The sequence below is a fragment of the Folsomia candida genome, unplaced genomic scaffold, assembly GCF_002217175.1.
Source record: "Folsomia candida strain VU population unplaced genomic scaffold, ASM221717v1 Fcan01_Sc017, whole genome shotgun sequence".
In the NCBI taxonomy this organism is placed as follows: domain Eukaryota; kingdom Metazoa; phylum Arthropoda; class Collembola; order Entomobryomorpha; family Isotomidae; genus Folsomia; species Folsomia candida.
The window spans coordinates 3,224,544-3,250,281 of NW_019091209.1; the positions used below are offsets into that span (position 1 = coordinate 3,224,544).

Below are 25,738 nucleotides of genomic sequence, written 5' to 3' on the forward strand. Positions count from 1 at the left end.
GACGAAGAACAAGGGGAACAAGGCTCGTGGAGAAAGCAGCAGACTAGTCGACGAAACTAAAGAATTCAGCAGAGCAGAGAGACGTCGTCGTATATATGAAGCGAGTCTTGGTGATGGTGGTGATGGTGCCAGAGGAATATAATTGGTCCATCCGCACCCAACTGGCAGCCCAGTGTCACAAAAGTAAGCTGATGACGCTGCTTATTGCAAATAGATTTGGTTATGGTGTGAACAGTAGTCTTCTGAATTGTGGCATGTTTCAGATGTTCATGCCAAAGTGACATTTTCTGACTGACATTCCTCGTCAGTCAGCAAATTCTCGCTCTCTCTCTCTTCACCGGTAATGACTCATCCACTCCACGCGTCCCCACCGCAACACCGTCAACTACGAACAACGACCTGTTATGCATTCCTCTCATTGGCACGAGGAGGAGGAAAATCAAGACTAACAGCATCATCCGTGGTGGTGCAAAATGGAATAAATCAATCAAGGAATTTTCTCAACTTTCACTAATTATCGATTAATACGAAAAATAAAACAGGACAAGTCTCTTCTTTCTCCTGCTGTCATCCAAAACGACGAAATCCTCTCATTCCATAATCTGCGAAGCGGAGAAAGTCACCGTGGTGCGGGTCTCGAGTGGATGAGAGAATTCTTCTTCCACCCTGGCTTCTTCTTCTGACTGATGATGCCTGGCTTGGCTGCCTGGGATTCCTCTTCCTCTTCTTTTTTTTATTGATGACTGAGCTCAGCTCCTCGGAAACTTTGAGTCAGTCACACGACGAAGAAGAGCCTCCTCCACAATCCCAGAGGACAACAGACAATTTTAATTGACAATTTACTGAAACACATTTTCTCAAACGACGACAAGTCAAAAATAGACGTTCAAGTGGAGGTAGGCGGATGAAATGGCCACGTTTTTTCATCCACGCCTGGGAAATCTTTTCCAATCAGAGACGTGGTGCGTCAGATCGATGGTTTTTCTCTCTCTTGCCGTGTATGATACCCATTATTTACTGCAAATTCATCCATAAACTGTAGTAAATATCAATAATAACCATTTCGAGGGGGATCTTCCCCCACAAACTCAGGGATTTTCAATTACTACAAAGAACCTGAACGGCATATGTAATACTGCCAAGTGAATGAATTAAGTGGTGTTGTGCGGTATTTGGGAGGAGAGGAAGTCACGCTGCTGATGTGTCAGGGTTGTTGATGATGGTGGAGAAAGTTGTTCACAGGAAAGTTATAGTTTTAGCCGTTCAGTCGCTCGACCGATGCGTATGTATGTACGGCTTAACTTACGTATTTATGTATGCATCAAGACCTGGCGACACAGTCCATTTACGCAACATTACATCTGCTGGCAAGTGAAACACTTTCGCCAAGGTGATCTTGTTTGTCGGGGTTTTGCGTTCCGAGGAAATGACGAGAGAGGCTAATAATAATAGAGACTCGGAAATCCTCTTGGCTCTGGAGCAAAGGTAAATTAATGCTTGCGAACAGATTAGCCAGTTGGAAACAAAGTGCATTAATCACTCGACCACACCGTTCACACATACGACCATACGTACGCAGAGGAATGAATGATATTGAAATTTCAACCACAAACAAAGTCCGATCTCCTCCTTTCATCTCGCCTACATTTCAATTTGGTTGGACCCTGAGCATCACACGCTGGGAAAATCAACTCATTTATTACCATCGGCAAACAAGTCGTCGGTTTCATTTCTCCAGGATCAACAAAAGCACAATACTTTCACACAAACAAACGGCAACGAGTAGGTTGTTGTTTGCCCTGATTTAATAGAGTAAGTAAGGAGCCGTTGGGGTAGATTACACGTAGGTGGGGATTTCATACATTTGCATTTTTCAACCTTCCACAGGATTATTGAACAATTCTTCTTCTTCACACACTTCGTAAATTTCAACAGTGCCACAAAATGTTAAATGGGAGCCAGGCTTGTTAAAAACATGGCCGGGTGTAATTTTGCTGAAAGATTTAAAAGGTGTCAAAAAATATGACACCGTTCAATTGAGCGAGTGCTTTACAAGCTGCAAGTTGAGTTGTTCTTTCGTATTATTGTCCCATAAATTTCCTCACCCGGGGAACAGATCCGATTTGCTGGCATACATAATATGACAACCATGTGCAAGCAAAGCAAATATTTTTACGAGGAGTCAGCTTCGCAGTCCAATTTGTGCTTTAGAAAGAGTATTCATTTAGAGATAACATTCCATTTTACAAATCTTTTATCACGTGATAATTGATAACGTTATTTTAAAGAATTGCATCCCATCCGGTATTATTTTTATATACCATTTTTGCATAAAAATGTAGGGAAAAATTCGCCCTCGTCATCAATTACTGGGGACAATCTCGTCCGCCTCGACTGCTTTCACATGTACGTACGTAGATATTTCCTCTCCGAGAATTCGCTGCTGCAGCAGCAGCAAACAGACCGAACTGATTTTTGAAGAGCATTGTTTTTATTTCCAGCGTTTCGGACAGGGTAAACATTCCAATTTCACAGTTTTATTTGTTCCCTGTCTCCAAAGCAGGCAGGCCGTACATATGGTGACCGTATAAGTATCTCGTGCACAGTGGCCGCAGAAGCATGAGGGGACAATGTCCCCACGGTTGTTCGATGTCGGCATCATCTCCCCATCTTATAAACCCGGTCCTCCCCTGTTAATGTCCCCACGGGTTCCGCGGCCACTGCTCGTACATACATAGCGGGCCATGTTCACTCAGATGTTATGTTATGTGCACATCATTTCCATTCTGAGAGGAGAGGGAGCCATCGGGGTAAACCGACCATTCAGGCGGATATAACTTTCCAAACCATTATCATCTCGATGCATTTCTCTCTCTAACGTCATCATAGGCCATATTTTTTGTCGGAATCGTCCTCCCAATTCAATCTCTCCCTCTAATCGGCCTCTCCTCCCACAACCTCCCACAACCATAATCATCTACGTGAAAACCAGTAAGTATACTTAAGATTTTTTGTGTGTGACATTCATATCTATGAATGTCTTTATATGTATGCGCCACACGACGCCATGTAGGAGAAAAAAAACTTGCAGATTTTTTTAACCTTTTCACACTTTACGGCTTTTTCTCTCTGCTAAATTTTCTCATTGTTCTGGGATCGACATATTGCCGCATAGTTAAAAAGAAGGCTGGCTGGGTATGTAGACATTCCGTGTAAAAATAAAATACTCGATCGGATATTTTTTTACGAGACTCGTCGTTCCACGGGAACCATGTCCCATTCATGAGTCATACGGGGAGTTGTAAGTTTTAAGGTTTCCGATTTGCATAAAAATATGGAGCATTTACTGTAACAACGCCGCCCTAATTGCGAACAGCATGGTGGTGCACTTATGTACCTCGTATGATGTATGGAAAGTATCCACTTCCTCCGAATTCATGGCATAATTTAATAGCTCCAAGAATTTGCTCGATAAACGAAACGCTTCTAAATCCTGCAATTTTCAGGCTTCGTCTCATTCCACATGTGCAGCCGGCTTGGTTTGGTTTTTAGTATGGGTGCACAATTGACTGAAAATTTCCATTCAGCTTTCTCATCTTGGTTTACAACCTTTGCAGCCTTTTTAAATTTACCTACAGGGATTGATTCCGATGACCGGTACATCCTCAAGGCTGGCTTATAATTTTACGTCAAGGAATACCTATTTCACCTGCAGCTCCATGTGCGACTAGGTTTAAAATCGATTTTTTTCACTACAGAATTACACATTAATCCAACCGGATTGACGTCCCCGTAGTAAAAAAAAGAAGAAGAAAAGCTGGAAGTATACGGATTGAGAAACTTGCCCCCGAAATAACCAGGTTGTTGCGCAACCGGGATTAATTGCAGGATGGAGGAATTTTGCAATTAAGTATTGTACCTAAAATAAGTAAGTAAGCGTTATGACTTGATAGACCGGAAAAGAGGTCCGACATCATTATCATCATCATCATCTTGCTCTTATGCAGGCTGAATTATTCATTCCCGTGCTACCCTAATTGCCACGAGACGGACGATTCCTCGCCACGCCACGTGTGTGCGTATGCCAAGAAGAAATTATGAGAAACAACGGACGGAACAAAATTAAAGGTTTCTTATTATTTCGTTGCGACAATCGTATGATAAAAGGAGGTAAGTACATACATACTGATACACGAGTTTTCTGGTACACGAGTCTTACCTACAACTACATTCCTCCCAAGATAAGCTCGCTTCGAGGAAATACAAGCGTCTCTTAGGATGAAGATGAAATGAAAAACTAAATTTTTGATCAGACAACCACCGGCATTTCCTGGAGACAAGGATAGAAGAAGAACTTTTGAGGGGGGAGGAGGAGCAGGTTGAGACAAATGAGGAGAAGAAGAACCTGCAATGAGCCGAGGCGAGGTGAGAGATCATGCAAGTTCTTATAGGAAGTCAGGAATGAAAGCTGAGTAGTGAGTCGGATGTCGAATTTGTCAGCTGGAGCTCAACTCTTGTTATCTTTTCTAAACACCGACATCCCGATAATGTCGTGGTTTTAGGAGAGAGTGCACAGAAGAAAAGCTTGCTGGATTTCTTCTCAGGTTGATTCTCATCATCATCATCATCGTCACATCGTCATCCTCCTCACGCGAAGGTGGGTACATACAGGCCGAGTAGTTTTTAAGTGTGAACCATCAGAATCATTACTACCAGAGGAGCACGGGAAAGTCAGGTAGAGAGAGATTCAGGTCGGTCGCCGGGAAGCTCTGAGGGGTGGGAGAGGAGCAGATGAGCTTTAGGTTATACATAAGTCTTCCTCGTCCCACCAAAATGGGCGAGGAGCAGGCAGAGGACTGTTCGAATTCGAATGTATAAATCAGATTGAGATTGTCATGTGGCTCAGCGTGAGTTGAGTGGATTCTAATTGAAGTGTTGCACATGTACATGTGCATAAGCGACACAAATTCTACGAGTTAAAACCGCTCTCTCTCCGCTTCTCCCATCCGGATGAATGTACTCGTCCGTCCGTATATCATTTGGTGCAAAAGGTCGTAAAAGGTTGTAGGGCATCGTAAAGGTATTTCAGTTGAACCGCTTTTCCGCCTTGTATATTTCATCCTCCGTTCAAAATGAGGAGATTGAATTTGTGAAGAATGGGCGACGATAATGTGATTTTAATGGGATGAATCTTATTCGAGACCAAAGCCCTCCGCGTTTGAAATGGCAATGATCAATTTCTTCTTGAGCACTTCTTTGTTCGGGTACTCGGGCAAGATCAACTGATTAAAGCAGGTGTGAGCCTCGGGAAGGTTCTCTTCTCGGTCCCTCATCCTCGAAATCTGCACAAAGAGAAAGCACAACATATGTAGAACAGAAGACATATAGGAGACACGTAACGATGGGAAAATCTGTTCCGTATGGATTTCTCGGAGAGTGAGACAAAGCCAATAAGTTTCTTTTGCGATGCGACACCCGGGATTTGATTCTCTGAGTGAGGAAAAGGACTCAAACTGTTGGGTCAAAGTTTGTTGTCGTCCAGGGAAGAAGGCAGCGAACAAGTTAAGAGTTCTGGGGAGAAAGGAGCTATGTGGGTTCAAAGCCGAGAAACAAAAGGAAACTTTGTGTGTGATCATGGACGAGGACGACGACGACGTAAATTGGACGGGAGGGGAGGAGGGGACGGTTTGGGGGGAAAGAAATGGATAAGGAAACGTCATCCTCATGTATGTTCCCACCGGGTGTGTGTTGCATGAAATGTAATAAGGGCTTTATGGATGAAGTATCTTTGGCTTAAAGCTTAAAAAACATGCATCGCTCTCTCACTTACTTTCATGTTCATCTCACCCATCCCACCAACCGGGATCCGGTCGGAGCCGGTGGTGAAGAGGAGAAACTTTTTCTGCAGCTCCAACGGCAAAGATATCAAGACGGACCAGAAATCTCTGCAAAGAAAGGAAAGGAGAAAGTCAAATTTTGTCAGTCTCACCTCGTCCCGCACACCCTCCGACTCGTACTTTCATACACACCGAAAATGCCCACCTCCTCCTGCCTGGCTGACTTTCTCTCTCCCTTCCTCCTCTCTGTTTCTCTCAGTCGAATGATGGGCGATTTGCTCACCCATTCAAACCTATTTGATCATGCAGATAAATTCACACTTACGTACAAGTTTCACTCGAAATGAAAAATACAACTGGCACTTGGTCTGGTTTTTCTCTCTATTTTTCCACCATTATTACTGGATGTGTATGAATGGATGGACAGTAGTGCGTACGAAACCCCGTCGAGAAATCAATTACTTACTGAATGACTCTGTCGTCAGGTCGATATTCATCGTACTCTGTGACTTTCCTCAGCTCGTGAAGGTCCAGGGTGGGTGAGCCACAGACGAGCATTTCCACCTCCTCAGGTCGCAGCATCTGTAGAAAAGAGAGAGAGACACACATTTGAGAGAGAACAAGTCGCCAAACGAGGAGAATTGCATTAGACAAAACTCTCGTCAATTAGTGAACATTAAAGTTTTAGAGGGAACTTGCTACTCTGTAATCAAACTGGTTGTACCAACACCTCAAAGATGGCTACATACTTATATTCCTCGCATGTATATAGGCCCGAAAAGGAGGAAAATGGGGTGCAAAGTTCAAACACTTATTTGCCGAAGGAGTATAACAACAATGCCTTAGCATGCATACATACGACGATGACTTCTGTCAACTGCTGAGCTCTCAAGTGTTTTGTAGTTGCAATTCCGCCATGAATAATAGAACCCTTTTGGAAATCTTTTGAATTTATAGCAACTTATAAACCTTGCCTGCAAAGTAAAGTTGGCCGTGTGGTGGTTGGGCCAAAACGGGAATACTTTGTTTCATGAAACATGGCACAAAAACCGCGTCCCATTATTATCAATGCATATGTACATACATATACAACATCGTACGTAAAATGAGCAGTTGTTTATGCGTCGACACGGCGCTTTGAATTGAATTGAAGGTTTTTCTTTTCTCCACTTTCACCATCTCTTCAAGAATCATCCAAAATAGTGTGTGTCGAAATTTTTGAAATTTTTTACAGGTACGTCGGAGTCGTAGATAAGTAGCAGCTTTACGTCTCTCCTCCTGCCGAGACAACAGTTGACAGTACTCATTGAGTCGACTCAAGGAGTTGGAATCTGAGTTGTTTGCTCAGTCAACACTCGAAAAGTTTCCGACCATTGAGATAAGTTTAAACAAAAGTGAGAGAAAAGGTTTTCCTCATTCTGTCCAAAACCTATACGACCACTGCCACCACACCACGGAGGATGAACATTAGGTACGAACAAGGAGAGGCAGATATACACACACAGGGGGAGAGAATTGAGATAACTCACAATCAATGCATTGGACGCCGTGACGGAGTGGAATCCCAAATAGAAGGCTCGAAATTGAGCATAAATTGCCGTGTTGAGCACCCAGTCGAGATAGAGGCGGACGTATTCTTCCCGATTCTCATTTGTGACTGGAATGTGCTCCCCGTTCTCTGAAAGAAGACAGGAAAATGGCTTAAATTAGCGCAAAGTTAGTTAATACAAGTGGAGAGAAATTCAAATATTCTCTCTGTGATTGTATAAAAACGAAAAAATTACGAAAAAATACAAAATTAATGCGATGAGTGCAGTGGCCTTTAAAAAAATCAATTATTTACTCACTACTGCCCTCCACCATTTATTTATTTATTATTATTTATGGCCGTCTCAACGGAGCAATTAAATTATTAGTGCAAAAAAAACAATTAGATTTACCTTTAAGGTTGTAGGTCATGATTCGATCATACTCTTGTAACGAGGCCTGTGAATAGAGAGACGAGATATCGGTGAGATTTATGACACCAGGGCGGTCAGTACATGCCCAAATTGAAAGAGAAAGCCATTCCCGACACATTATTAAATATCATTATTATCATCAAATAAGCGTCACAAGTATTTCTGGGGCTCGGAAAGAATTTATTTATCAGTCATATTTCACCCTTCGTTGACTTGATGATCACTCGTGTGGGGATTTTTTTAGGAAAAAAAAGAAACCCAACGTCCTCGAAAGAAAGAACTCTCGACGTCTGACTTTCACCAAGGAACAAGTTGTTGCTTGAGCCACCCACGACTCTCAGTGTTTGACAATGTCTCACCTGGAAGCTTAGTCCCATGTCCTCTTCCACGCTGCCCTCGTACTTCAAGAGCTCCCTGAGACCGTGAGCAACATCCTGTGGGAATAAAATAAATGATAGCCTGCTCTCCTCCTCAAATGACACCATGAATCTCATCCCCACTCACTCCACCACCACCACGAGTCAATATGATCCGGTATGATTGCTTTTGCTGTCAACAGTCCATATGTTTCTGTCGAGGGAATCCCGGATTACAACTTTTTTTAATTTATACCCATCCACCTCTTCTCCGTCCAAAAACTTCCCCGGGCTAGACCAACACGGGACAGGGGAAAGTTTTAAAGACAGTTTTTTTCACCACCACCACTACCACCGACACAAAAGTTTCGAGATGACGATGGTGTCTCGGTGGAGGTGGTGGTTTCCATATTCTCTCTTTTTGGGCGCAAGTAAATCAAATTTGAATGAATTTTAAAGCATGGTAAAATAGCCTATTGCTCTCAAAGGACTGTTATTGTTCCACGTGCTTTTGTTCCGAATGTTCCCATCATATAAAGTTGAACATCCAATAAAACCAACCAGCAGAGAGAGGAGTCTCATCTCTCTCTCTCTCTCTTCAGGAATGTTCAATTGTATGATTCTCTCTTTAATCCCCTGAGTCAAAGTCAGCCATGCTCCACCAGCAACAAAAAAAGAAGGCTTTGTCTGATCAAAGTGTCAAATAAGTGTAAAGCTGTGAGTTAATGGTATTTAATACCGGCAATGCTAACAATAAGCTCTCTGAAAGGAACGACTTCTTTGCCGTGTCTGTCCGCCACACATGTCCATCCATCCATCGAACAAGTTCTATGTAGTAATTAATGACGGGGATGCGACGATGAGGGGGTGTCCGACATGTCACTAAGCTCAGAGAACGACCCACACGGTGAAAAAAGAGTCACCACGGCTTAGAGCCCCATTATTGAGCAATAAATGATGATAACAAGCTTTCTTTTTATATTTGACTCCTTTCTTCCCTCAGAAAAAAGCCTGCTGTCAGTTGGAGGAGGAGGTGGTGGCGGTCAGTGGACGCGGAAGGTGTGGGGACATTAACATTGTAGGATGAGGGGAGGGACGGGTTTATATAAGATGGGCAGAGGATGGGGACATTGTCCCTCTGTCCTTCCGCGGCCACTGGTCGTGGTGAAAAATGTGTGGCTCTCGTGGTGATGGTGGGACGAAGAAAAGAGTAAAAGTAAGTACCGGCATGATCTCGGCGAGGTCATCAATACTTGGATCCTTGGTCACTCCAACGGCCGCAGAGTCCAGCGGAGGAACCACTGGCGGAGAAAGTAACTTCCGATAGCAAATAGAGGGGAAGTGGAGGTCCAAGATAATTGAATTGTATACTGCAAGTCCCATCAACACACCTAAAGTGGACCAAAGAGAAGAAGGCCATTGTGCATGAGTCGGCTTCTTTTAACTGCTTTGATACATGAGAAAAGGTGGAGGTGGAGGTGGACGACTGAGAGAAACTTCCATTCACAAACTTTGTCTGAGAGGGGCCTCGCCCAAGAAATCAATGCGAAGCTAATCAACACAGTTTCCTCTCTCTCTTTTTTTCCTCTCTTCCTGGAGCAATTATATCCCTCCAAGGAGGAGGAGGAGGAGACCAGGGTGGGTGTGGTTGAGGGAGGAAACTGTACCTCCAGGTTTAAAAAATTGCTCCCAGTCGGACCGCAATTACGTGTAAAGTTGGTCTCATTTTTTACTCGAGGAGCTGCTCATTGTTCCTCCAAAAGTGAGATTTAGGTAGGTTTGGATGAAGGGAGGAAGAAGAAGATGATCGGGTGCTCAAGTGGCAGGACGGGATAAGTTGTTGGATGGTTGTTGGTGCAGGGAGAAAGTGGAGAAAGAAGTGAGTGAGTGAGAGACACAATCCACTTTTCACAGGCAAATCAGCCCAGCACATAACAAAATGTGATTACCTATGAGATTGTATTCCCTGAGACTTCCTTGTTGCGCCAGACTGAACCAATAGCACCGAGAGTTCGGATAGTAGACAAACATCCCATATTCGGGCTGTGAAGAGAAAAAATAAAATACATTCTGTAATCACTACGATGCATTTTCAGTCAAATTCGTATTCTTCTCTCTCTCTCGTGACCACACCACCACTTTTATGGGATTTCCTGTGCAAATAACATCCCTCCTCTTGTATTATGATGATGCATCCATTCACACCATAGGCAAGCCAGGCCACCCATCAACAAACCACTCTCCATTTTCACTCGAGACAGGAAAATAAACCAACACATACATTTTGGCCGAGAGAGAAAGTCAGAGGATGGATGGGCGGGTGCAATCTCACTTCATTTTTCTCCTCAGCGAAAGATAAGACTTTCCCAAAAGGACATGATGCATTGCCCACTTGATCAGAAAGAAATCTACCAACTGCAAAAGCCCCCAAAAGCTGTACACATACTCGTCTTGACTGACTGACTGACTAACGGACCAGTGCCGCGGAAGCCGTAGGGACATCGGGGGACATTAAAATTGTGGGATAGGGGAGAAGGGCTGGGTTTATATAAGATGGGGAGATGATGCCGACATCGAACAACCGTGGGGACATTGTCCCTCTGTCCCCTCAAGCTTCCGCGGCCACTGTCGCTAGCCCGGTCCGCAGTCCATTTCGCATATCCGGCATGCACCCAGCCGACGAGGACGACGACGGATTATTACGTAACGCGGAATAATGAGGGGCGGAAGAATGAATGGCCTTTTGAGTAAGTATTTAGAAAAAAGGGGATTTTTGCACTACTAAGGAATCTGCCTCCTTTTTTATGGTACAACATACCTGGAAAATGTCCCTGATGAGGAGGAGGAACCACTCCTTCGTGAGACCACCCATGTCCAAACCAGGCTCTCCGACAAAGGAGACTCGTAACTTCTTCTTTAGATCTTTTTGTTTGGACGCTATCTGGAAAGAGTTAGGTTAGTTTTCAGTGTAATACATAATGCGGAATGGGATCGCTTTTTTGATGAGATTTTCCAGATTTATTTTCCAGAGAAAAAGAAAAAATTACTTCTTTTAGTGAATCGGCCACCAAATAATTACGGCGAACGTTGATGTTGAGAAAAAATATGTCAATTTGCGGAGTTTGATGGCGAGCCACTTTGGCGACGAGTGACCTTCTCGCTACTAATATCATTTGATGTTCGGCATCCTAATTTCAACAAGCAGAATAATAAGATCAATCCCGTCTCAAAATTAGTTTTCGTGAGGGAGCGAGTGCATGTGGCTGGTGGATGGTCAGACATATGCTTATGTACCTTGGTCAGGATGATGCGCTTGGCTACGATGCTGAGCATGAAGGGATACTGACAATAAGAAAACTGTCCCGGTCTTTCTGGACTCTGCCAACGCCAATATTCCTGCATCAAGTCAACATGGTCCAGTGCACTGTTATAAAACTCTGAGTAGTGGAGCAGGGCCGGCTGGCAACCATTGTTGGCTGCGTCTGTGTGTCACACAAAATACCATTAACTTTACTTTCTCTCTCCTATAGCGTGTGTGGCATCGCTTTCACTCTGCGAGGTGTAAGGACGACATGCCAAACGCTGTCTGTCTCCCCCTCTTCACACACAAATGTAGAAACGCTTAACAAGCCTACCGCCGATGTCATGATTCTCGTTCAGTTCGTGCATTTGCAAATTCCCACTTGGTTCCGCACTCAATCTCGGATTTCGCTCTCGATTGGTCTTATCATAATATTTTTACTTCCGCCTCCATCACCACCACCACCACCACTTCCATCCACGAGTAAGTAAGTAACGCGCCCAGTGGTTGCCGGAGTGGGACGTCCGTACACATGTAGTCACTCAACCTGTCACCCCGTCACTTGTGCAGAGGTGTAAAAACCTCACATTGGTTTCAAACGCTAATTAAATTATTTCCATAAAACCAACCATAATGGACCAACCCGCATTTAATAAAACGAGTCGAGTGGGAGTTGGTTGACTTGATGAGACGAACAACACCACCGCGCCGAGGGAATTACATTAGTGGTCTTGTCCAGGACAGGACGACGACCATGTTGGGTTGGCAGTTGAAATGCGGAGATATATATACGCATAGCTTAGATATTCTTCAAATGCCTCTCCGTCCCCAAAAACCAGACGCTAACAACTCTGCTGACGCACAACTCAATTCTCTCTCTCTCTCTGTCCAACAAACCAGATCATTTCAAAGCAAGCCCGGCTGCTGGAATCTGTCTGTCACATCCTCTCTCCGATCCTTTTTGAGATAACCCTGTGACCCATAAAAGTCAAGGGAAAAAATTGAGAGAATGATGACGGACAAATAATAGAGTAGCTTTCAAGTCTCGTAATATCCTGTCGGCCGAGAGTCGTCGTTCGTGAGAAGAACAACTCGACAAAAGGTGATGGCATAATGTAGAGGGGAAAGTGTGACCCATGCCGGTAGCTCCACACGACACGCTTGTACATGCACCCACCCACCCGTCATTCGTCGCGTCGTTATATTTCCAATACTTTTGGATGAGAAGTTGGTTTGGTTTTGGAGGAGTGAGTGAGTGACTGAGTTCTCGTTCTATTAAAACTTTCCCAAGAAAACCATTTGTTTTCTTGTCATTATCAGAGAAGCCTCGTCGTCCTCAACCGCAAGTTTGGGTGAAAGGGGAGAGAGCGCAACAAAACCCACGCTTGACTTCACCAACCACCGCTTTGCCACTGTATGTACGACAACTTTGTAATCCCAGAAATCGCTCTGCTTTCTTCTTCACAACATCAAATACGCCAAATGTGTGTCTAACTCAATGTCAGAATCATGAACAATGCCACATCACACAGCATACACAAACAATTGTATTTTTTTTCGTCACCACCTAAAAAATTCTCTACAAGTTTTAAATTGACGGTGCGACATACTTACTCGCTTTTTTTGTGTGGCCTTGGCTAAAGAAAAAGGGACAGGTGTGAAAGCAACGGGGTAAACTTTGGTTTCAAAAGCTCCATTTCCATTTCTTTTTCTGAGTTTACATTACCAGATTTCACAGACAATTTCTGTTTCTTCTTCTTCTTGCCGTCCTGTCACCGAAATCATTGCCAAACTGTCAATTCGCCATAGTTCTACTTCCAATTCCTCGCCTACGTACATTATCACTACGAAACCAAGCCTAATAAATAGTTTGGAGAGCAGTATAGTTTTGCGGTTTGCTGGTTCCATGCTCTGACGGAAGTTTGCAATTACTTTATGTGCCATGCTGATTTGGTGGTGTGGTGATGCAACGCAGCCAAAGACGCAAGCACATACGTACGTATGTAGATATGTAAATACGTAATGTAGATATGTACACATGTACCTATTTTGGAAACGCGAGTCGCTGGTAAACATGCAGAATTACAATCTAATTCGTCCCGTATTTGTTGTTATCATCTTCCTTAAATCCTCCTCCTCATGTTACTAATACTACGAACATTTCTCGTAGTGGTGGATCATATTTCCTTGCATCAGCAATCTGACGACGAGATATGTACTTATCTATCTCTCTCGTGTGTGGGTAAGTGCACGGCTATTTAATTAGGTTATGGTATTGCCTTTCACTAGATCACTTCTCTCTCTCCTCACTGATTGATTGTTGAGCGGAAATGGAGAATAAATCGAATTCCCATCAGAGTCAGGGATCGTACATTAATCATAATTTGAGACAAGGCGAAGCTGAGTGGATACCTGTGTGTGTCGTCTGCATTTGCCCTGCTCAGCTAATGAAATGAGTACGTACGCGTACGTTACCTTCTCGTGGCGTGGTGAAAGTAAGTAATAAGCGTGTCAGATTTGGTGTCACTGCGTCCTCAAGGACCTCATTTGATGCTTCGTTCATTTTCATTATAACGATTCGAGACAGGAGAAATGTCATCATTACGAAGGAACGACTGGATGGAGGCAAAAAGCTTGATGAGCCGGTAAAGGACATTCTTACAAGTGGGAATTTTTTGCACCCGAGTGAAAATCATGACGCCAACCAAGCGACTAAAGTACCTAGTTTACTAACAGTAAGATATGAAAGATTTTACAATTAGATGGATTACTTATCAAGGCTAACACCCTGGCGGCCGCGGGTATCCACCACTTCGACTTGGACAATGGAGGTAGACTTCGGTCTGCTGGAGGAAATTGGCGAATCGTCACGAATTGAGTCATCTGCCGGACCAGCATTCGCAGCCGGCTTACTTCCAGCCTGAAAAATACGGAGAATTTAAGATGCTTGCTTGTTGATCGGATAAGGTTACGGTTGGTTGGTTCGTATTATTAACAAGTTCCTTCTTTCCTATGTATTCATTAGTGAGTGACATTATTATTGCGAAAAGCATGAAAGAAACCAATGTCCTTTTCTTGGAGGTGGTCTTTCATCCTTTCTCTTTGCACACTTTGCGAAAAAACAGTGTGGCCGAGATTAATAAAAAAAACATGGTGACATTTCCCCCAAATTACATTTACATGGCATCATTTCATCAATATAAGTACATTTTCTGGTCTATACTCACATGCGAAACCAGTGGACGAGGACTTGGTGGTCCGGATTGGGGAGAGAGGTGACATGACGTAGAACGTGAGCTAGCACCGTGTATGAGGATTGAGCAGCAAAGATTGGATTTTGAAGAATTATAAACAAAGCTCGGACCTTATCTTGCGCGTATAATCTGCAACAAAAAGATCACACACTTGGCACTTGTATACGTATTATTATTATCTACAAAGTTGATTTATTGGCACCCCCACGCACACGACGGACAATTGATTCGTACGTTTGACACAGAAGGCAACCAAATCAGGCGAGGGATATAAAATCAAATAGCAGATTCCAATAAAACTAAGCTCCATGTCGGCTTATCTCCGCCTGCCTCTCGCCTCATCACCTTTGTACCGACATTGTTGACTCTGGGATTGACTTGGAGTTGGAGGGAGCAATATTATTATTCTTCTTATTATTATTATTTATGATCATATATGCAGACAGACACCACGTCAATGACTGTCTTAGGATTAGTGGGAATAGTGATTGCTGTGTCAATGTTGGATTATAACATGCACCATTTATGACGGCTAAAGTAATGAGAAACGTCGCCACTTTCTTTCCCCAAGTACATATTTGCTTAAGGGGAACATGTCTATAAAGGTCAGAAATGCGGTGTCACTACTTCAAATTCACTCGCTACTCGGGTATGTAGGGAGGGTTTAAGAATGCAAACAAGTATTGATCGCAATGCAACATCACGGACTCAATAGCCAGCAACCTTCTTTTTCCTTTCTTTATGTGCATACACAAAGGAAGAAGAAAAAAAAAGTTTTGAGAAATGGAGGAAGGACAACACATAAAAGATTGGCACATATTTCCCCTTTATCCCTCTTTCTCTACTGGATAACATCAAAAGCCAAACGGGTGTTGTACTTGTACGAATGTATGAATTGTACTAGTCTCCACTTTATTTCAATCCGTACGAAGGAGGAATAATAAAACTGGGTGAAATAAAAAAAAAGTCGACCAAAAATGTTGATTGAACTAGTCCTGCTTCTCCTGTTTTCACTTCTTTTTCACATCTTGACAGAAATATCAATCCCATTCTCAAATATATAGGCGATTAGGTGGCTAAGTAATGGTGCTAAGTATGTACCTTTAGTGGTTTGGTTTGGCTTTAAGTTTGCCCTTGGCCATTAGATCCCAGCTTATTTTTCCGAGTCACGACTTCCAATTATCCAATTTACTTTCTCTTAATCAATATTGACAGCTTCAAAGTGTTTCTCGCTAATTTTCTAATGCAGCATTGCTCCCTTTTCAGTCGTAATCTCTGGCTGGGTGTACATATGCCCGCCCGGTAACGATACATACGTGGAATGGAAAAGTATGGTTGCATAATAACAACAAAACAATAACAAAAAGGGGCAAAAAGTACACGATAAACAAGAAACAAGAACTCAAAAGAGGACAGACGTAGGATTACAAACTTACTTTTGTTTGTCGTCCAGCAAGGCGTTGACGATTGCTTTAAGCACCGTTTTGTGTACGATTGATGGCTGAAAGAAAGTGTTACAAGGCTTAATTATTGCGGCATAAAACCCATTAATCGTCCCTTCTCGGAAAACTTTGAAAGGTTAAGAAGAAGAGAAGAAGAAGACGTAGAAGAAAGAGGAGCTCAAAGGACGTACGGAATTTCTAAGCGCATCATTCACCGAATACACCAACTCCATGTTCAATTCGGGCTCTTCAAGAAAGGCGAGATCGTTCAAAGGATCAGTCAGTTCTGGTGGCGTCATTTGCTGAAATTTTGTTCAAATCAAATTTTACTCAAAATCGCCACAATTAGTCTTTCTTCGAGTAAGAACCAGTGGGGAAAGTTGGTCATTGAGAGAAAAAGAGAGGATGGAGGAACTTCTCTGTCTGTCGGGAAACTTACTTTAAAAGTAGCACATATATTTGCATACGAATCAAAGGTCCTTGAATAAAACCGCATCAAATTGCTGTAATTTCCAGTCTTTGTGGCTTGACTCACGGCTTGCCTGCTTGTAAAAATATTTTACTCAAACTTACATAACCATCACTCCACTCCACTCCATGGGAGATTGCTTACTACGACTTAATCTGCATTGGAAATTTGTCTGCCCGACCGACATGAAATGGTCAACCGATAAATTACATCTTTCCCACCCAAACAGAGTGCAACTTTGTCGGAATTATTTATTAAATGCAAATGGAAAACATGCAAAATTCTCAATGTTTTTCCGTCCTAAATGTATGTAAACGTAAAACGGTTTTAAATAGGTAAATATAATGTGCATTCGGAAAACAAGGCTCGACTTGATGCTAGCGTGACGAGTGAAAGGTGCAGGATGGCAGCCGATTCAGTCATCATTTTACTTTACGCAGTGGCCAAGGGCATTTTTATATGCAAATCGAGTCCCAGATTGCGTGATGCAGGTGTTACCTAATAATATGCATGTGGATGTAACAGAGGACTCGGTTTTTAAAATTTTTGCATAATTCATAAAACAGCACTTGAAATGAAAGCCGTAAAACACTTGATTGCCAATTGATGCAAGACATGGGGAGCAGAATTCTCTGTCGTAAATGCATGAAAGTGGATCTGTAACTGGATTTCTTACTTACATGAACTCTTCCCGACTGGTCTGCTCTTCTCCGTAGTTTGACATCAAAAGTCCCGTCTCACTAGACCCTGATCCAATTCGGAAAATTGTCCTGTCTTCTCCTCCACCTCCTCCTACTACTCCTCCTCCTCCCGGATTATTATCATATCTGATCTCGTGCTCCTGCAACAGGTAAAGAAGACGAAGTCACAAGACTGAGCAGGACACCGAGGAGGCAAATCAAATATGAAAATTGAAAGCCAATTGTGCCCCGGGGAAGAATATCGGATTGGGAAATAATCATTTTACATGTACATGAAAGGGTTCCTTTATGTTGGCGACTCTTTTTTTTTGCTTTCTTTTTCTCTCTCTTTTTATCCGGATGCAGGAAATTTGTGCCAAGAAATTCATGCCGGGTGATGGTTCGTGAATATTTGTTGTATTCTGCTGGAAGGATTTTTTTATGTATGTACCTTTGCAATGGGGGGTAATGACGTGCAAGAGGTTGTGGACCCTGGGCGAATCATAATTCCATGGACATCAGGTACTCCGACGCTGACTCCTCCGAGGCGACCGACCATGAGGCTCCCAATATTGCCCGACCCATCCTGCTGAAGTCATTTTCAATCTTTAAACCGTCACCCACAGAATGCACAAGTAACAAAGCAACAACAAAATCGATTGTGTGGAAATATTTGACTTATGTATGTTTCATCCAAGAAAGATGATGGGAGAGGGGAGGAAAGGGTTCCTTGAGGGAATTAAAAGACCATCTCTCTCTCATACATCATACATGAAAAGTAAGGACAAGGCGAGGCTTGGGGGTGAATAACTCTGATTTTGGAAGGGGGGGAGCAATTCTATTTTGTTTAGAGGAAAAAATTAGTAGATTAGTATTTGACCATTTTTTATAATGCGTGAGTTTAAAATATTTGTAGGTCAAAACCTGATTTCAAAAAGCTGTAACTTTTCTAATTTTGTATGATTTCAAAAATCGAGTTTTTGAATTTCTAATGGCTTCCTTATTTTTTAAAATCTAAGCGTCGGAAAACTGATATATTCTTGAAAAGCTTTGAACACTTATTTCTAACAAAATCCATTAATAATTCTAAGAATATATATATCTTCCGATTTTTGAAATCTCGTTCAAAACCTGAGATCCTGGTTTAAAAATATTTTGAAAATTCACACAGAAATGCAGAAATACTACTTAATTTTAATTCCCAACAAATTAACTTTGTCCCATCAAAAAAATCAGAGTTACACACTTGGCAGACTCGCATCCCTATTAAAGTCTGAAAACAGCTATATCTCTAAAATTTCGCGACACTTTTTTTTCCTCTCCTCCCGACTTCTTTGTACATACAGAGTTTTGCACAAAGGAAAATAAATGTGAAAAATCTTTTCTACCACAATTGGCAATCTGAGGTGTCGGAGGGGGTCTGCAGTTGGAGTTGGCATAACTCTAATTTGCGATTCATGGTGGTTGTATGTCGCTCCACAATAAGGACAAACCAGTCTTCGGCGTCCCTCCGTATTCTTGCTCAGGGTCACCGTCACATGACAGGCGGGGCAGGTGACGCTGTCACTGCGAGAGGTGTTGGTCGACCTGCCCAGTCCTTTGGGGCTGTCCCGTACGGCGTGGTGATCTTGGTCCGAGTGGAGAGAGTCGGTCATAACGAGTGCGGGCCTCTACAGAAAAAAAGTATGAGAACAAGTTGTTCCAAAGGTTCGAAAATTTCACAGATTTTTTACCAATACGATGAGTCGAGGCAACGGAGGGAAAATTAGCTCCCAATTCCACGACGAGGGGTCCATGTTATTCTATTATTCAATCCGCTCCACCAAGCTCCATATGCAGTCTTTGAGCTGCCTACGGTCGGAGGATGTTGTAACTCAAGGCGCTCCTCCTCAGGGTATCTCTCTTTTACAGCGTGACCCTTTTGATCAAGGTCTAAAAAACGGAGGTAAGACGTCGACAACGACGATGATCTAAATACATGTAAAATAATTCCTTGCACTCCACGGGGCTGACCCTGACTGGTATGTTGTCTCTTTTCGGCTGCTTAGCCACCACGCAGTATAGCCACCAAACCATTTACGTACATACGTAAGTAAGAAGAAGAGGAGTCGAGCAATACTGCTCTGTCCCCACCGATGGCATTTTATTGAGCGTACATGACAGGTGGAGGCGCTTCCATTATGTGGAAATAATAAATATCCGTTTTATAACGTCAATTTCTCCTCCAATCGATAATAGTATATAGCTCCTCGAAGCACTATTCATTTCCACTCTGCTCCTCTTCGCATAACATGACGAATCCTGCTCAAAATTCCAATCGGCCATCGCCACATAAAAAAAGGGAACGCCAAACATTTTTCAACTTTTACAATTTTAATGGTGCTCATAGCAAGAGGAGGACACGTTAGACCGTGATCTTTCTACTCGGAAAAAACAAAGAGATACATAACAACATCATTTCCTTCTTTAATGACGAAATACTTGGAATTTAATCCTCCGAGGAAATCATGACAGGAGAAAAAAAGGAGCATAACAATTTGTCGGAAACATTTTGAGCATAACTTACATACTTCTCAACCATGGTTCTGGCTGACATTTACATTCCTCAACTCTTGACATTTCTCGACAAGGAGGCGGAACCGCCCATGAAAATATTTAAGTATCGATTAATACATAGGGTTGAGAAGCAAGATAATCAATCATTCATCAGTAAACGGGATTTGATTAAACAATAACAAGTCTTTGACAGGAAATCGGAAAAAAACAAAACATTAATTAAAGGAATGACTGACTTTCCTGAATGAAATAGTATTGTTTGTTTTCGTTTGTGCAAAACAAAATTGCTACCTACGCAGTTAACTTGTGTGCGTATGCAAAATATCGGTTTGGGTTGCTGCTAAACAATTTCCTGGACGGAGAAATCGGGGAAAGTGAGGAGTTCCCTGGAAAGTCGGGTGGTCGCAAACGCCATCACCGCGATGCTGGAGAAACGACTGGAGAAACTTTTGGCGTTTACTCCAGTAGGCCGAGCTGCAAGATGAAATTGACTCTGATGGCGACAAATTTGAGAGATTTTAGTCGTAAGACGCTGAAACTTTCAGCTTATCTTTAATTTCGCATTTTTTTTTACATATCATTGTCTGAATTAGTTGTTGTTTTACATCATTATTGAGGGTAACATTAGCCACTGAGATTTTGAAAAGTTTGTATTATCTCCACGAATGGATTGGACAACTCTTAAAAATTATTTCTCCAAAAGTAATTAACTTTATGTTTAATAATAAACTCATTATACAAAATATCCTTATTAGAAACACTAGAAAAATTTATATAACATTGGGCCGCAATATTATGAGCTACAATTCCTTTAAAAACATACGCGATTTAACAGTTTCACAGCTTTATATTTTATCTATGCGCCTATCTATCCGACTTGCTTATCTTAAAAACAACCTATTGTACTATACACATTAATTATTGAGTAGTTAAGATTGTGCTCTAGTATGATGATAATACTCGTGATTTGCGTATCGATATAAACTAATTCAAGGCTTATTCAACGGCTCTGGGCAGTCCCAGAGGTTGCAGGTGCCCTCAGCTCCCGTGGGGTCAAAAGGTTTGCCTTCTAAAGTTAAAAATTAATTATCCATAATTAGCCAATTGTACACATAATTTAAAAATGTCTGAATGAACTACAATGTATGAACAACTATTAGATGACCCACCTTTGCACTTCAGATTATCTTTCGTCACTCCAAACCTCTTCAGGAATGGTTCATACATGCAAAACTGGAGTTTGATATCGTTTCTTTTTTCATCAAGATCAAGGCATTCCGCTTCTAAGGCTCTTGCTTCACTCAGCCCCCTCTTAAACTTGTTTTTGAAAGAGGTAGCCTTCCTTTCTAACTCTTCACACTCTTTCATTTCTTCACGTTTAATTTGTTCGGTGGCTTCTTTTAAGTTCCGAATTTTTTCCTGCTTTTTCCCACATTCATCTTTGAAACATATAAAAAATATAATACAACATTAGCATCATCCTAGTTTATTTATTAATGGTTTGTTTTCTCTTTTTTTCGAATACCTTCCAATCGTTGAGATAATTTGTCGCAGTCGTCCATACGTTTTAAACATTTTTGATACTCTTGATGATTCTTGTTGCTCTGATTATTGCTCAGAGCGAGTTTCTGACTAAACAGCGCAGAAAACTCTTCAAACATTTCGTCATTGGCTTTCACCAATGACGCGTAGTTAATGGAGGATCCTGGAAGTTTGTGATTATCCATGATGAACTTTTGATACTATATTTCTAACAAAAGTAAGATAAGTATTTTGGATGAATTTAAATGGGGACGAGAATCAAGTGAGTTTGCCTCTTTGGGTAGAAGTTGGTTGAAGAAGAGTTCAACTTGAAAGGTCACCAGGAAACCAACCGGCTAGGTCTGCAGCGGCTAATGTTTGGTACTAATTCCTGCTGGGACACGTTGAGAATATATTTACACCTACGCAATAAGTCAATAGTCTCATGTTGCCTCAACTCCAACTTGAGTAGAATTTCTCATTTTGCCTCATTTTCTATAATATAACTTTATTCTCACCAAGACTTTTGACACGCCCGTTTCTTATCTAATCGGTGATCGTGCCGGGCATTACTGCTCACCAAGTGAAGAAATGACGAGGAAATAATTAGTCGCATAAACTTCTAGAGGTCAGAGGTCACGTGGACGCAACTTGTGCATGATTACTAATAATTTATTAATGCGAATGCCGTAAATGTAAAATGATATATTTCACGTTGTAGTGTTGCCTCATTTTTTGAGGGACGAGAGAAATTCTCCCAACTAACAACGAAATTAACTAAGGAAAGCACGAACAAATTATAATTTTTAAACCCATAATTTATTGTGTAGCCTCTGCACAACACGCCAATCCAATGAACACATTTTGGTTAACTAATTTACATTTTCCCTAATTATTTTATGACCTTTTCCAAAATTTTCTAATAATACAAGTAACTATTGAAGGATTTGGGCCCCACTAAAATTTTAATGTTGCCTCGATCCGCATCCGTCAAATTGATAACTTGCGGCTCCATGTACATATTACAGGCGACAATTGCCACTCCACCGTCCGGTCTTAAGAAGGCAGTAAAGTGGAAATCGGAAGTACCCTGAAAACCAAATGGTAATCAAATTTTGCACAATCAAAAAATCAAAATCAAATTTTTCTTACCGGGTGCGGAGGCACCGTCGCAATCCTCCTTGACCCAGGAACGACAAATTTACTCCAGTGACCCAGCGCGTAGAACATTGGCGTCTTGTAAAACTCTGTTCCCTCATCGTTCACAATGATTGGTGCGGAACGCTCACTCACGCCAGCCCAGGTTGGTCCCCCAGACATATTCAAGGCCAAGTTCCAATCCACCCATCCAGCCACGGAGTGCGACGTCGTGCTGGCAATGTCTTGCATGTAGGTTTCGGCAAGGTACCAATTCCCCAACCCGACCGGGTCTTCCCAGAAAACCATGGACGCCTCGGTGGAAAGAATGAATTTGTTGAATCTGGCCACAATCTCTTCGTAAATTGAGACGGGAACGAAGTCATTGCCGTACCAGTGGACCGCCACGCCAGCCACGTACTGCGCAGCGACGGGGTCGGTTAAGATGGTGTCGGTCCAGTTTTGAATGTAGGAGCGATCGTGGTCCAGAACCATTAAGGAGAAATTCGACGAGGTGTCGTACCCAGCAGCGTTGAGATTTGGGCCGAGATGCTGGCTTACGAAGTCTCTTTCCATGGCGGCAGTGAAGCCGCAAGTGTTCCAAGGATAGTCTGGGGCGAAACCGGTCATTGGCTCGTTCTGTACAGTCATGCCCCAAAGATCGACACCGTTTTCTTTGTAGGCGTCCAAGAACCTGGGTGGATTATGGATTTATAAGAAATTGGATTGTAGAGTGCGAATTTTGTTTCTCACTTGACCAAATATTTTGAGTAAGACTCCCAAATTGCAGAACCCGGTCCGTCCCTCAAAGTTCCGGCACCGTTGGAAGCATTGTTCGTCTTCATCCATGCAGGTGGGGCCCAGCTTGAGCCAAACCATTTCACATCTTGAGCAGCAACTTCTCGGGCTAATTTTAATTGTGGAATCTGTCGAAATTTTACGATTCAAAATTTAACTCAAAGCTATGTATGTACTTCAAAATTTGGTATTTTATCAAATACTCGCCTTATAAGAGATGTCCTCATCGACCAAGGAAAACGAGTCCAACCCAATGTCTTCTACAACGTCGTCGTAAGAATACGACCTCGTTGAGAAGTCCGAGCCTGAAATTGTAATCCTTCCAAGAGCAAATTCTACCCCGGTATCAGCAAAGAATGAGGTGTAAACATCCCTCTGAAGTTTCGGAGATAGACGACCGATTGTCAGAGCCGCCGCGTCGCTGAAAGATCCTCCAATCCTAATAAATAATAAATAAATTGGATTATTCGTCATGCACGAAGTACAAATTTGCACTATTTTCATTCATATTTTTTACCCTAGTATTTCTTGTTGGAGTGATTGTTTCTGCAAAATGATGTTCCACGTCTGCCCGATCGGGTCTTCAGTTCCGTTCCAGTCTTGAAGTCGACGGACGAAACGTTTGTCGTTGTCGCGATCGCTTTCAAAGATTTGGACGGTGCCGGGCGGCGATGCCACGGTGGGTGAAAGGGTGTCACACCACAACTCATCGCACATGCAGACCATTCCCTCAGGAAAGCGGCGAGGTTGGCAGGGAAGTTGGCCCCATGCGAGCGATACGACGCCCAGGACTAGGGCAGTTGAGGCGAGAACTTGATGCATATTTTTGCAATTAGGTTGGTTGAACTGAATCAATGTTGCGAATTTCGGGACCTTTTATACTTGATGCTGAATAGCAAGTCCCATTATTTGGAATCTCATCGGTGTTTGATTACAAGTATTAATGTTTTCAATAGCCACCACGTGATTTTGAAAACTCAATTCTGTGTTGGCTGACTGACTAGTTGATACATTTTCATGCTCAGATGACACTAATTGATAAGCTTATTTGACACTGATAGATTGTGGAATGTGAGGGGTTTGTTTATACATCTATAAATATTGTTCAAACCTGATCACCGTAATTATTTGTGATGTTATGAATATGTATGTACCTGCCAATGGTTTAGTCATCGTCGTATACAGAGCCAATTTTTTCGCCTGAGCCAGGGCTTATCGGGTTGTTTTTTATGTCTTTCCGTTAATCTAGATATGTAATGATGACCACTGATGATCCGGAGGTAATTTGGACTAATTTGGTTGTAATTGTACATCTCAAAGAAAATTTGGATGACTTCGAACATGAGCACGATATGCGTTTGACCGGCGAAGGTCATTTGAGTGGGGTTGATGGCACCAAATTTTATAAGTTTTCATAAAAAGTTGAAATTTAGCTATCACATCTTAGACTACAATATGTGTACATAAATTTCGAAAATTTGATTAGTTGAAGATTTTTTAAATAAATTTCAAAGGGGTCCAATCGAATGCCCCAATCGAATGGTCGATTTTTGAAATCAGGACTGAAAAACAGACTGACTCGGGCCACTTCAAGTCTGCACCGTATGTAGCTTTTAATTAAATACGAAGATTAACCGGCCGGTCATTGAGGCTGTCTTATCTCACTTGACTAGACAATTACATAGGAATTACTCATTTATATATCAACTGGAATTTATTAATAGTGCAAAAAAGCGAGTAAAAAAATTCATAAGGTCGAGTCCCAAAATAGTTTAGGGTTGAAATCATTTAGTTATTTACGGATAATTTTGATGACTTTCATACACATCTGTATCTTGCGCTTGAAACGCTTAAAATTAATCAGACGACGTCAAACTAAGGAGAAAGACCATGCAGTCCAAGATTTTTATGCCATTTGGATATATTGTAGTGACCAGTGAGTGGAGAAAAAGTGTGGGAGGATTTCGCCACATGGCCCCATTTGCGCTCGCCACACCCCTTCAATACTGCCGTATTCAAACCTTTTCCAAAAATCCCATTTTGATCAGATTTTGACAAAGTTTGCATTCCCTTAATCCTACAGAGTTGTTTTATCATGTCCGACATCGATTGTTTCAATGTTTTGAATATTTTCAAAACTTTCCTGGCCTTCGAAGAAATCAAAATTTTGTAAGAAGTTGAGATTTATATTGAAGCAACTATCTGGGATTACAATGGTGCAAAAATTTTCAAAATAGGATTTTTGATTAGTATGAACTACCTTTTGCATCATAAGTAAATATTCCAAAATAAACCTAACAATACCACTAATTATCAAATATTCATGACATGTAGATTAACCGAGGAGCAAGGAATTTATCAACGTCAACCGCATAGCATGCTCCTCTAGCGAATCGTGAAGGACGAGAAATTGCTCGGCAACCGGA

At 42.1% G+C, this 25,738-nt stretch overlaps 2 protein-coding genes across 3 annotated transcripts; both read right to left on the reverse strand.

Moving 5' to 3' along the window:
- Nucleotides 1-4,117: 4,117 nt before the first annotated feature.
- On the reverse strand, nucleotides 4,118-19,353 carry LOC110856985 (probable E3 ubiquitin-protein ligase HECTD2). Of its 2 annotated transcripts, none has more exons than XM_035857482.1 (20): nucleotides 19,034-19,353; nucleotides 18,689-18,970; nucleotides 17,752-17,886; nucleotides 17,301-17,461; nucleotides 16,591-16,693; nucleotides 16,343-16,453; nucleotides 16,146-16,210; nucleotides 14,683-14,838; nucleotides 14,227-14,375; nucleotides 11,449-11,636; nucleotides 11,202-11,342; nucleotides 10,973-11,095; nucleotides 10,104-10,197; nucleotides 9,379-9,545; nucleotides 8,158-8,232; nucleotides 7,778-7,823; nucleotides 7,367-7,515; nucleotides 6,304-6,419; nucleotides 5,831-5,945; nucleotides 4,118-5,342 (listed from the first exon to the last, which is right to left on the reverse strand). In XM_035857482.1, exons 1-20 carry the CDS (start codon nucleotides 19,094-19,096, stop codon nucleotides 5,193-5,195), a joined length of 2,589 nt encoding a protein of 862 aa, XP_035713375.1. In that variant the 5' UTR covers nucleotides 19,097-19,353; the 3' UTR covers nucleotides 4,118-5,192. The 2 variants fall into 2 exon arrangements, with proteins under 2 accessions (XP_035713375.1, XP_035713374.1); XM_035857481.1 differs by having other exon boundaries at nucleotides 17,752-17,889.
- A 2,821-nt stretch (nucleotides 19,354-22,174) lies between these two features.
- On the reverse strand, nucleotides 22,175-24,197 carry LOC110856987 (lysosomal acid glucosylceramidase). Its single transcript, XM_022105576.2, has 5 exons — nucleotides 23,830-24,197; nucleotides 23,520-23,751; nucleotides 23,268-23,440; nucleotides 22,530-23,208; nucleotides 22,175-22,467 (listed from the first exon to the last, which is right to left on the reverse strand). Exons 1-5 carry the CDS (start codon nucleotides 24,132-24,134, stop codon nucleotides 22,297-22,299), a joined length of 1,560 nt encoding a protein of 519 aa, XP_021961268.1. The 5' UTR covers nucleotides 24,135-24,197; the 3' UTR covers nucleotides 22,175-22,296.
- Between the last annotated feature and the right edge of the window lie 1,541 nt (nucleotides 24,198-25,738).

Bases quoted from the DNA above. Each gene is read 5' to 3' on its own strand.
- LOC110856985 (XM_035857481.1), bottom strand. From the start codon at position 19,096: ATGGACCCCTCGTCGTGGAATTGGGAGCTAATTTTCCCTCCGTTGCCT. The intron at 8,233-9,378 runs GTACTTACTTTT...TTATTCCCACAG, and splicing joins ACCTCGCCGAGATCATGCCG to GATGTTGCTCACGGTCTCAG. The intron at 7,824-8,157 runs GTGAGACATTGT...CTCTATTCACAG, and splicing joins ACATGGGACTAAGCTTCCAG to GCCTCGTTACAAGAGTATGA.
- LOC110856987 (XM_022105576.2), bottom strand. From the start codon at position 24,134: ATGCATCAAGTTCTCGCCTCAACTGCCCTAGTCCTGGGCGTCGTATCG. The intron at 23,441-23,519 runs GCGAGTATTTGA...AAATTTCGACAG, and splicing joins ATGAGGACATCTCTTATAAG to ATTCCACAATTAAAATTAGC. The intron at 23,209-23,267 runs GTGAGAAACAAA...TAATCCACCCAG, and splicing joins TACTCAAAATATTTGGTCAA to GTTCTTGGACGCCTACAAAG.